This window comes from Rousettus aegyptiacus, unplaced genomic scaffold (assembly GCF_014176215.1).
Source record: "Rousettus aegyptiacus isolate mRouAeg1 unplaced genomic scaffold, mRouAeg1.p scaffold_m13_p_14, whole genome shotgun sequence".
Taxonomy (NCBI): Eukaryota; Metazoa; Chordata; class Mammalia; order Chiroptera; family Pteropodidae; genus Rousettus; species Rousettus aegyptiacus.
The window spans coordinates 26,752,200-26,765,128 of record NW_023416289.1 but is presented as its reverse complement, the minus strand read 5'-3'; the positions used below and the strand labels follow the sequence as shown (position 1 = coordinate 26,765,128).

The 12,929-nt window shown below is 44.7% G+C and overlaps 1 protein-coding gene across 1 annotated transcript in view; it reads right to left on the bottom strand.

The window, feature by feature from the left end:
* The window catches only part of ATP2C2 (ATPase secretory pathway Ca2+ transporting 2), a 66,690-nt gene that overhangs the window by 29,591 nt on the left and 24,170 nt on the right, over positions 1-12,929 (bottom strand). Inside the window, exons 4-7 of the mRNA XM_016165925.2 lie at positions 12,771-12,860; positions 11,014-11,049; positions 10,848-10,909; positions 7,346-7,454 (exon numbers count right to left, since the gene is read on the bottom strand). Coding sequence (XP_016021411.2) covers positions 7,346-7,454; positions 10,848-10,909; positions 11,014-11,049; positions 12,771-12,860 — 297 coding nt within the window. The remainder of the gene's footprint in view (positions 1-7,345; positions 7,455-10,847; positions 10,910-11,013; positions 11,050-12,770; positions 12,861-12,929) is intronic.

Below are 12,929 nucleotides of genomic sequence, written 5' to 3'. Positions count from 1 at the left end.
ACTCTGCAGGCCAGAAGGGATGGCATGAAATAGTCAGTGATGAAAAGCAAAAATCTACAACCAAGATTACACTACCCAGGAAAGCTATCATTTATGATTATCATTTATTATTATCATTATCGAAGGACAGATAAAGAGCTTCCGAGATAAGAAAAAGCTAAAGGAGTTCATCAACACTGAATCAGTATTAGAAGAAATGTTAGAGGGACTTTTTTAAGAATATGAAGAAGGAAAAAAGATAAAAAATATGAATAATAAAATGGCAACAACTACGTATCTATTGACAATTACTTTAAATGTAAATGAAAGTAAGTGCTCCAATCAAAAAACCTAGGGCGGCTAAATGGATAAGCAAACAAGAACCTTACATACGCTGCCTACAAGCGACTCACTTCGGATCTAAGGACACGCAGACTGAAAACAATAGAATGGAAAAAATATTTAATGAAAATAAAAACAACAGTAGAAAAGCTGGGGTAGCATTACTTATACCAGACAAAGTAGATTTTAAAACAAAGGCTGTAACAAAAGACAAAGAAGGACTCAGTAATCTCACTTCTGGGTATTTATCCAAAGAAACCCAAAACACTACTTTGAAGGGACTTGTGCATCTATATGTTCGTTGCAGCATTATTTACAATAGCCAAGATATGGAGGTGACCAAAGCGTCCATCAATAAATGAATGGATAAAGAAGTGGTATGTATATGGTGTGGAACATTACTCAGCCATAAAAAAAGTCTGAAATCTTGCCATCTGTAACATGGATGGACCTAGAGGGTATCATGCTGAAATAAGTCAGACAGAGAAAGACAAATATCATATGATTTCACTTATATGTAGAATCTAAAAACAAATGAACAAACAAACAAACACATAGATACAGAGACCATTTTGATGGGTGGCAGATGGGACGGGAACTGGGGGGCTGGGAGAAGTGGGTGGGGGAAGGGATGAGGAGGTACAAATTGGCAGTTACGAAATAGTCTTGGGAATATAACGTATAGCGTAGAGAATATAGTCAATAATACTGTAACGCACAGTGTCAAATGGGTACTGGATTAGTTAAATGTCTAAGAAAATTCAAAAAATAAAAATGAATATAAAAATAGGCCCACCGCCATAGGATCCCAGTTCCCGAGATGGAAGCAGCTGCCACTTGCCTAAGTGATGCCCATCTTCCCCTGTTTCTCCCTAACAGAACCCCACAGTGCTGGGAGTGGCGATGCGCTCTGCCACGCGATCCTTTTCCCCAGCCTCCCTTGCAGCTCGCAATGTCTGTACAACGTGAGAAGGAGATGGAAGGAGAAGTCACCATAGTCCTGAGGAAGATCTTTGAAGGCAACTCAACTGACAGGCCCCCTTTGCCCTTCTTACTTTCTTCTTTCTCTCAGCCTGGGCTTTTATGATCATGGCTAGAGCTCCAGAAACCATCTTTAAGCATTAAGGAGATAACCGCACTCAAAGGAAGTCAAAATAGGGGGCTGCGAGCAGCCCGGGCAGAGCTGGGTACTATTCTGGGTGCAGAAACCACAGCTGGAAGGAGAGCTGCCCTGCCCTCAGGGAGCAAAGAATGGGGGATGGGACCCCACCAACATGAGAGGGCAGAGGCGAGAGGTTTGGTCCATCTGGGGACATGTGTGGGGACCAGCTTGACTGACGCAGAGCACTTGTAGAAGGTGTGGCTGGCACCCAATTACTTACTTGTAAATAGTGAGGAGCCATGAAAAGTCTTGAGCAGAGAAGGAAGGGATGTGGGTGAGATGTGCAAAATAATATTAGATAGCGGAAGTGATAGGCTAGTCTCCTTGGGAAGGAAAGCCTACAGACAAAAATATACAGCCCAAGTGAGGCAGAGAAAACCATCACGGATGGAAGAGCCAGACAGAAAGAACGAGAGGAGAACGGGCAGCACCTGGAACTAACTGGGCATGCGGAAGTAGGCAGAGGCCACCAAGGTTTAGAACTGAATTTTAAAAATCCACGTATTTGATCCTGATTACATTTCATTAAAGTCTACTGGGAACGGGCAGGACTCTAACTGGTCAAAGGCTGAGTAAACACCTCTACCCTCTGAGCCAAGACATGAGCCTTAACTCTTCCTCGGATTTTCTTGTTTTCAAATTCCAGTCCTTGCACTTGTACAAGACTATTTGAATGCTCCGGCCGCATGTCCAAGAGCCCCCTGTATCTTTATTCTGGTTCCTAATGGACCCAGGATGGTTAGGGACATCATGAGAGTTTATTATTTTTTTAAAAAATCATGTTCGCACTTGTAACAGTATGAGAAAATTTAGTTATTCCATTTATAAAACTATTGAGTGGGGAGTTAGAATGCCACTTTCTAATTGTGTTTTACAGAACCCTCCTTTGTAGGAAGTTCATTAGAACTCTGTGGAGAAAGGGTACCACAGTGATAAAAGTTTGGGAAACATGGGGTTACACCCAGCGAGCCGGTTTTCTTTACCAGGACTTCTCAGAGCCTTCACTGAGCAAATAAGGGCGGCGACACTCCAAGCGAGAACGACAGCACTCGGAACATCTCATGGAGCAAAATCCGGGACACACTGGGCTGGAAGGTCACTGGGTTATTTCTTGCTCCAATGCTGACCCCTCCAAGCACACCAAGAACCACACAAGCAAAACTCGGTTTAATTTTGGCTTTTGCTATTAAAGAAAGACTAATTAAAATATGACTTGCTCACCCATTTTTTTCTCTTTTATTTTAAAATTTTAAAAAATTTATATAACCCTTGAAGTGCTCCCACCAATTACTCTCGCACCCACCCAGCACGGCCATTACCGTAATATTAACTACATGCCTCCTGCTACACTCTGAATCCCCACGACTGTTTTGTAACCACTAATTTGGACTTCATCATCCCTCCACCTCTTTCACCCAGCCCTCCGACCCACTGCCTCCCTGGCAACCACCGGTACCCATTTTCTTAATTGGTCAGTTTGATAAGACATCAGTGGATACCTATGATATACCTAAAGAATTTTAAGTCAGACTCTGATTAAGTGCTAAATAGGATAGTGTTAAATTAGAGTACGACAGAAATCCAGAGGAGAAAAAATGTTGCTGATGAGATGATAATAATAATTAACATTTGCTGAGGGCCTGTATTCTCTCATGAAACATTCACAATTATGCCATGGAAAAGACTGTTCTGATTCCCACTTTACAGATGAGAAAACTGAGGCTCTGAGAGTGTAGGAAATTTTCCCAAAGCCCAAATGCTAGGAAGTGTCAAAGGCAGATCCTGCTGCATTCTCCATTCTCTTCAGCACAGTCTGGCTTGGAGAAGTGAGTCGGGCCAGGCTGTGAGTGGTCAGAGGCAGAGTTTACTTCTGATGCATGCGGAGCAGGGAGCCATTGCAGGATCCAGGGTAGTAAGAGGCCCAATGAACATAGCAGCCTGGGAAGAAGACCCTCTGAGGGAGGGCGGGATGGATGGATGGATGAGACAGGGAGGAGATTTGGCTGGAGTGACAGCAGCGGTCGCCCGAGCAAGAGCATCTTTCACAGAAAGAACCACTATTAATTGGCAACGCAGTGCAAGATGAGGAAATATCCTTCAGCCAGGTGATCAAGGGCAGCATCAGCAGTGATAAGTCACGGTGATGGCATGCGCCCTTGATATGATGTGAGGAGAAGGGTGCTGTATGTACCTCTATGCTCTTCCTCCCCCAAACCCGCAACCCCAATCTAATCAGGAAAAAAAAAAAAATTAGACAAATCGCAATTGTGAGACATTCTACAAAACACCTGACCAGCACTTCTCAAATCTGTCAAAGTCATCGAAATGAAAAATGTCTGAGAAACTGTCACAGCCAAGAGATGCCTAGGGCGACATGATGATCAAATGTAATATGGGATTCTGGGATAGAAGGACAGTAGGGAAAAACTACAGTAATGTGTAAAAAGTGTGAACCTTACATATATTTATATTTAAACATATGTCATAACTAGTATGTTACATTAAAGATGTTAATTAGTAATGTAACAACCATATTGATGATTAACAATAATTGCTATTGATAATACTAATGAATCATTATTGGTTCATTAATTGTAACAATGTACCATACTAATATGTGACCTTAACTCAGAAGAAACCATTTGAGGGATATATGGGAATCTTCTACACTATTGTCTCAATTTTTCTGTAAATCTAAAACTGTTCTAAAAAATTAAGTTGATTTTTCTTAAAATGAGGAGAGGAAGAGAGAAATGAGATGAAGGTGACCCCCCTCAAGAAAGCTAGCCAGAGAAGCGGGAGGAAAGGGTGGAAGGGGGAGCTGGGAACAGAAGAGGATGCCGGTGGGCGAGGTGGGTGTGGGTTTGGACATATTCGATCGGAGGTGGGCTGTCTGCCCATCCATCTCCAACTACAGGCCGGGCATTCTTCTGGGCACTGGGAATCTAGCAATGAGCGAGGAAGACAGACTCCCTGCCTTCATGGAGCTTATACTCTAGTCGAGGAGGAAGCGGAGGGGCTGGCAATAAACAGAAAGCAAACAAACATCGGAATATCGAATACCAGGGCTGGCGGGGCACGGCGGAGGCCCCTTAGGGAAGAGCTCAGGGAAACTCAGTGAGGAGAAGACAGTGAGCTGAGACCTCAAGAATGAGACAGGCTAAGTCATGATGCTGGGAGCAGGTTTCAGGGGGCAGAAACGGTCCTACTGTGCGGTGGCCCCCCACGTGGAGACACACCATAGGCAGTTGAAAGCAGCAATGCATCTGGTTTCTAGGGCAGGGCTAGGCATGCACCTTGGGCTTCCTCTGCCTGCAACAGCTGATTTGTGTCCACTTTAGGTCAGCTCAAAAGCTACTGCCTCCAGGAAGCCCTCTGCGACTGCATTGGGCCTATGCAAGTCTGTCCTGTTTGGGACATACGGAATGCACTGTACTTTTTCCTCAAGCCCCCCCAGAAGTCATTGAACAGTTACCTGTCATGAGGAGACGTCTGTCCGTCAGTCTGGGTGACAAGCCCATGAGCACAGGGCTCAGGTCTGTTTTCTCCACTGTCTCCTCGGCACCCAGCACGGTTCCTGGCACTTAGCAGGTGCTCAAGAAATATTTGTTCAGAGTTGCACAGTACCAGAGGCCACCAAGGAGGTGGCTAGGTCTGAAGACAGGGGCAGAACTGAGGTCTCAGGAGCACCTTGTCACTTCCCACTCAGGTGCAGACGAAAGCTCTTCCTGTCTCCTCACACCAGCAGGCATCCCGCCCCCAAGACCAAGCACTCCAAGTACTTGGAGTCCTGACAAATCCCATTCTAGCCCCCTTTTCATTTAGAAAGGGGAGGACGAAAGAAAGAGCAGTGGTCCTGCTCTGCCGGCCGTCTCGGGTCAAGCCCTGGCCGGGGCCCTGGCCTTTCTGTGGCAACAGAAAATAATGTTCTGTGACCCCCACACGCTATGCAAAAATGGCTAGTGCTTGGGTTGCTTATTTTAAGAACTTCTTTGAACTTGCTATTTCCCAACCCTAAGTGGCTTCAAAATGTATACAAAGCTCTCCTGGATCTCAGAGCTCCAGAGCTGATAAAAAGAGTTCACTGCGAATAAAGAAAGCTATTGATTGTTCAGTGGAGTTGCAAAATACCGAAAAGAAAATCTGTAGAACATTTGAGCTGGTAGCTTGGGGGAAAAAAAAAAAAAAGCCCTGTGGTATCAAAAACCAGGTACAATTTAATTTAATATAAGCAATGAAGGAAGAAAACCAGTTAAGGAGTAAAGGAGTTATTTGGGTTTAAAAAATCTCAAAGAACTGTGGTAGAGACAGGTAATGACAAACAATATGGTCAGTTGCGGCTACTCGCTGATTGCTAACCCACGTCGGACATCGCGCCAAGCAGGCTGCCGGTCTCACTTGTTCCCTCCTCACGGTAACCCTGCGAGGTGGGAATGAACGTTACCCTCAGAGAGGCCAATCCCTTCCTCACAGCACATGCTGGGAGATGCTGGGTGGAGATTTGAAACCCCGGGCCCTCTAACTGCGATCATGTGCCCATCACTCGCCCGTGCCAGACACCGTTCTGAGCACTTTGCAGCTATATAGTCATTTAACCCTTACAACCACACTATGGGCATTATCACCCTCCTCTCCAATTTTACAGATGAGGAAACTGAGGCACAGAGAGGTTAGGTAACTTGGGGCAGGTCTCACGGCTTGTGAATGACAGGCCCCGGGTTCAAACTCAGGCTAACACCCAGGCCCAGGGCACTGGCCACTGGACTACGCTGCTTCTCCATAGCACCTGTAGTGGTGTCTTTATTGGCCACCCAGCATCAGGACCCAAGTCCTTTGGAATCCCCTACATTGGGAGGCAGAGGCCCTCTCAGTGGAGAAGTGGGCAATGTCAGACCGGCTTCCTCAGCCTTCTCTGAGGACAATGGTTTCTCTAATGAGACTTGGACGCTGAATGCTGGTGCGGGGAGGAGCGGATGGTGAGGAACCTATTCTGGTGCGGGAAGGAATACCAGCATGAACCTGAGAGGGAGTGCCCCGCCCCCAATCCGTCACCCTGGTCTCCGTCCTACCTGGAGGTCTGTAAGTCAGGGCAGAGGGGTGGGAGAGCCTGAGTGACCTTGCGGCCCCTGCCTCTACTTCAAAGACTGGCCGGGATGTTGTTGAAGTAGGGCCCAGGGGTGGCTCCTGGCCTCTTCGCCTCTCTCCACCCCTCCCCCACCCTTTAACAATTAATTAATTCCTGAGGAATTAATCCTCTATCACTAAAAGCTTTGATTAATCCTTAAGTATCCTTGGAAGGAATCATAGAATAAATCATTCCAATCAACAGATCCCTCTGAACTTAATTCAACCTTTTGTCAAGAATCCAGGATTACCTAAGAGAGCCTCAGGTATTGTTCTGTGAAGCTGTGATACCCTGATGCCCACAAAGGTTGAGGAAACGGTTTGCCCCACATCTAATGTCCCCAAACCGAGCAATTGTAAAAGCTCGGGCTACTTTTTATGTCTTCCCTGGTTCTGATTCTCTCCACATTCCTGAGTAGTCCGATTATCACTTCTTTTTGACATCAGTGCAGCTGTTTCTAGAAGGAACATTTGCTTCATTCCTCAACCTCGCCCCGCTTTAATTTGCTGCTGCTGTCTGCTGGAAACTAGGAAATTACACAACCAAAATTTGTTAGGCTTATACTTAAAACAAGAATAAATAATTTATGATATGATTTGAGGGGCTTTGTGCTTAAAATTAGCTTGTTTGCCAACTCCCTGACTTGGTTGTGTGCACACGTGCATGAGAGAAAGAATGCCTGCTTCCAATAAGCTGAATGTCTGCGTGTCCACAGACCAGGGTCTGGGGCCCCTCACCTCAGTGAGACGAATGTCTGCAGGGATTCGGTCTCCAATGGAGAGGCACACAATGTCTCCGGGAACCAGATCTCGTGCAAGCAGATGCTGCAGTTTTCCTTCTCTTATGCTGCATTTGAAAAAGTAAAAGGCAAAAGCACCCATGGTTGGCATCTCATTTTTATGCATTGATAAATTTGAGCAAAGATTATAGAAATGCTTTCTCTTTCAGTTATGAACCAACTTTTGTGCCTTTATGGTTTTATTATTTTTTAAATTCTCTTATCCTACAAGACTTTTGGGAAGAGTGTGGCTTCTGGGTGACATTGGGATTCATCAGAAATATGGGGCTCCTACTGTTTACCCTGCCTGGAAACAAGGCTGGGCCACATGGCCTCTGGAAGCTTCTGCAGGTCTAAATTCGCAGTTCTAAAGCTTCCTTAATCCTTAATGGAGCCAGTAGCTTCTGTCCTAAGAGGAGACACCGCTCTGGTGGGCAGAGTCCATCTCAAGAACGCAGGGATGGCAGAGCCTCGTCAGAGCCGGAAGGAATATCTTCAATGCCCGAGGAGCCCTCCTTTCCCACAGGGCCATGACTGTTCCCCATGGCTGTCTGCCTCTGGACATCGCATGGGCTTCTGTGCGCAGGCTCTGGCTGGAATCCCACCGCCCACCTCCCCTCCTCCTGACACTGCAGTGGCTCCCAGCTGAACCCTTGCCACCCCTCTGGCCTCCTTCAATTCATACTGCACGAAGTAGGTAGAGAGCTCTTAAAATACAAAAATCAGATCTCAACTCTCTTTTCTTCCAAATCCTTCAGAGGTTTTCCGATGACCTTGAAATCAAACTCAGAGGCCCTGCTAAGGCCCCCTTGACCTGGGCCTGCCTCCTCACACCATCGCCTGCTCTTCCCTCCTCATACAATCCAGCCCTTGAACACACCTAGCTCTTTCTAGTGTCAAAGTCTTTGTTGACCTTGAATGCCAGAGCAGATATTCCCCTCTTCCTTGACAACAGAATTCATTCTTGTTCGGGTATCCGCCCTTTCCTCCACAACCATGTGCTCTAGGGATTGGGTCATGGCTGGCTGAGATCACTGTGGTGATCCCATCCTCTGCCTGTGACTGGTTTAGGCACATTCACTGGCCTATGAGACATGAGTGGACGTTTGCTGGGGCTCATGAGAAAGGTTTCCTCACACTATAAACACACACACACACACACACACACACAGAGTCTCTTTTTCTGTTTGATCTTTCATCTCTGGCTATGATGTCTGGAGCTGTGGCAGCCATATTGGGACCATGAGGGGAACCAGCCAGAGAACAAAGCCAACAAGCTGAGGATGGCAGAGTAAAGAAATAAAAAGACCAGGTCCTTGGTGCCATCTTGAATTAACAAACCCCACTGACCCCTGACCTGAGATCCCTTATCATGAGAAAACACAATTCCTTATGGTTTGTAAAGCTGAGTTTTCTTTCCTTATAGCCAAGAGCACCTATCAGATATATACTTGCTGTTTCCTCAGCTCTTCCATGGCTGGCTCCTTCCTTTTCTCAGGCCTCAACTTAAATGTTAGCTCCTCCTCAAATGTCAGATTAGGGTGGCCTGATTGCTAGCTATTTAAAGTTGTACCTACTCTTCTACCGGTCACTATTACATCTCTGTGGAGTTTTTATTTGCTTGTTTGTTTGTTTTCTGTGGCTTTGGGTTTGGGGGGTTCTTTTTGGCTTTAATGCCCTTGCTGCATTCCAAAATTTGTTCACTGACTAGCACTATTTCTCACAGCACATAGTAGGTGCTCAATAAATATTTAATGACGGCACAAAAGATGGAAGTAATGCAGGAAGGGTCTGTATCACAGGTGTTTCTCTTGATCTGTAAAACACGTCTTAGAGACTCAGAGAGTGAGGCTGAATGCCTGCAATGCTCTTTCAACTCTACCAGGCTGCCTGCCACCGCCGTTCTTAAAAATAAAACATCTTTTAGAAGTAAAACTTCTGAGGACATCAATGATGCTCACTATTCACCTGAAAGGCCGAGACTTGATATTTAAACTTAAGCTCAGATCATTGAACCACATAAATCATTTATGCATTCTTTTGCTCATATGATTAAGTCACGTATCATACACCTGGACTTGTGACATCCTTAGTCATCTAATGATTAAGCCTGGACATTTTTACTATTACAAATAACTCTTCTAGAATGAACCCACTCTGTCCCAGGCTTCCATAAAATCCTCTTTTTGTCTCTATTTTGTTATTCACTATTTTATGCCTTATGACACACAGACACGCACGCGCGCGTGCGCGCGCGCGCGCACACAGACAGACGCGCGCGCACACACACACACACACACACACAGATGGGCATTCCTTGAGAGGAGAGACTATCTTACTAGATCATTCTATCCCCCAGCCTGTGGCTAAACTGTGCCATATATACCCAAATACATGTTAAATTATCCTTCAGAAAATAGTTGCTATATGTTTAAGTCCTTCCAAAATGCAGATCATACAATACTTTTAACTACGTTATTTTGAGCAGGAATGCATATTTAGGAAAGACCCAGGACTCTGAAACAACCTCAACCTATCACAGTAGGAGCAAGGGAGAAGATGTTGGCCTTCTCTGAAATAATTTTTACAAGGAGAATAAATGTATAGATTACTGGTATAAAAATGAAATCAAGAGAAAGGCAGGCCTAACTCATTTTCCCCTCTGCGTCTGCCAGCTTTCTTTCCCTTTGGCAGTGACCTTTGCAAACACTCTAAGCCTGAGCTGTCTAATACAATAGCCACATACGTCATGTGGCTATTTAAAATAAAAATTAAGTAAAATGAAGAGCTCAATTCCTCAGTCACCCCAGCCACATTTGAAGTCCTCAGTAGCTATATGTGACTACTGATGCCGTACTGGACAGTGCAGATTATGGAATGTTCCAGAAAGTTTTATTGCACAGCACTATGCTAAGCTGAAATGCCCATGAGGTATTGGCAGACATTTTTGTCTTTTCTTCTACCTTTTAAAAAACATCTTTGGCCAAGGCTGTGTAATAACAAGCAGCCACGTGGAAATGCCTGGGCAGGAGAGAGGCTGCTGAGCGAATGCCTGGAGTTCCTTCTCTCATTGTCTCGCCCTTTGCCCAGCGCCCTGCATCTCAGCCTCTTCTGAGACCACCCTTTGGGAGTCCAATAAAACCTCTGAAAGCTCTCCCTAGGACAAATGCACACGGCTTTGTACACTGTATGATAGATTTTATGGGCCATCCTCTTGCTAAAGTCATTTCCATCATCCATGGCCCACAGGCTAAGCACCCTGATTAGACACTAATGACAGAATGGGAGCCCAGAGAGGTCAAATAACAGGCCCGAGGACACAAGTAATCCATTTACTAATCAGAACCCCGGTAAGACATGGTTTTCCTATATCAAACTAAAAGGGATACAAATTTTGCCAAACTCTTCAGCCTATCAGCTCCTCTGATGAACCAGAAGGTCCCAGGGGATCTCTGACTTACCAGTTACATTCAGGAGGAACCAGCTTGGTCAGCTCTTCGAGAGATTTCTCCGACCTGTACTCCTGGCAAGAAGCACATCAAACACACTGTTCAAAGGTGGGAACTTCACAGAGCTCCCATCACACCTGGCTTACCCCACCCAGGAACTCAGGAAATAAATACACACCTGGATGAAGGCCACAGTGACCACGATCAGCACGGCCTAGGGCGCAAATGAGAGAGCTTTTAATACTCAGCTGCCCAGTGAGTGGGCGAGCCCATGAGAGGCAAGGGGAGGGCATGACATTGTCTTTCAAAATACATTTTCCTTCTTCTTGCAAAACAAGTGTGCTGTGCAGAAACTTAGAAAAGGGATGAGCCAAAAAAACCAAAAAACAAAAAACAAAAAAAAAACACACCAAATTCTACCACCCAGACGTTCACATTTTAAGGTACCAATCTAGATTTTTCTGCATAGACACACTTATAACACAGGATTCTCTAATGCAGACATATTCTTTTACAATCTGACTTTTCACTCAACAACATATTGTAAATATCATTCCACATCAGAAGATATGGATCTAATCTCAGCCTTTTAAACAGAAGCAGTGAATTTCACTGTGTGGAATGAGTCAGTTTTTATATTTTAAAAAAGTATTTGACAGACAGAAGGAAGCCAGAATGATAGCCATCAAAAGGTGTTTGGTAGAAGCCAGATATAAAAGGTAATGTATTGTGATTGCATTTGTATGAAATATCCAGAATTGGTAAACCCACAGAGATAGGAAGCAGATTGGTGGTTGCCAAGAGCTGAGGGAGGGGAAATGGGGAGCAACTGTCTAGTGGGTATAGGATTTCCTTTTAGGGTGGTGAAAATATTTTGGGACTAGATAGAGGTGGCGGTTATACCACATTGTGGATGTACTAAATGCCACTGAATTGATCATTTAAAACTGATTGATGTTTTATGTGATTCGCACCTAAATATAAAAACAATTTTTAAAGGTGCTCAGTGCATTATGTACAATAGCCAAGATATGGAAGCAACCTAAATCCCCATCAATAGATGATTGGATAAAGGAAAGCTGGTGTGTATATATATACATGGAACATTACTTGGCCATAAAAAAAGAACAAAATCTTACCATTTGCAACAACATGGATGGACCTAGAGGGTATTACGCTAAATGAAATGTCAGACAAAGACAAATATCATATGATCTCACTTATAAGTGGAATCTAAAGAACAAAATAAACAAACAAATCAGAAACAGACTCATAGATACAGAGAAAAAAAACAATGGTTGCCAGACGGGAGTAGGGTGAGGGAGATGTGTGAAAAAGGTAAAAGGATTAAGAAGTACAAATAGGCAGTTATAAATAGTCATAGGGAATATAGTTAATAACATTATAATTATGTATAGTGCCAATGAGTACTAGACTAATCAGGGGGATCACTTTGTAAATTATATGAATGTCTAATCTCTATGCTGTACACCTGAAACTAATATAAAATATTGAATGCAACTGTAATTGACAAACAAAACAAAACGAAACAAAAAATAAACAGGTGCCCAGTGGTTCTCTCTGGGTAACGGGTTACGAGCGATTTTTCTTTGTACCGAATGCACAGCCAGGACTGAGCAATTCCATCCAGGGTCAAGGGAGAGGAGTTCGCTGCAACAGTGTTCCCAACAGCGAAGAACAGAAGCCACCTGGGTCTCCACTAGGAGAGTGACGGTCGACTAAACCAGGACGCCTCCATGTGGGAGCAGACAAGAATGTGGATTTGCTTTCCTTTCTTTCTGCATTATTATTATTATTATCATCATCATCATTTTGTCTACAGCCAAACTCCTTTTTCCTTGCATAATAAATAGGCAAACACTCAGAAAGTCTGGGACAGCCAGGCGTGGGGGCGCCGCTCCCAGGCTCACTCACCATGGCGATACTGATGGCGTCCTCGTACTCCTTCGTGAGGACACTCACCAAAGCAGAGGCCAGAAGCAGCAGGATCAGGGGGTTCTTAAACTGAAAAACGAAAGCAGGGCGGGTGGGTTCTTCTTTAGTCTCTCACAGACCAGGCTGGGCTTCTTGCCG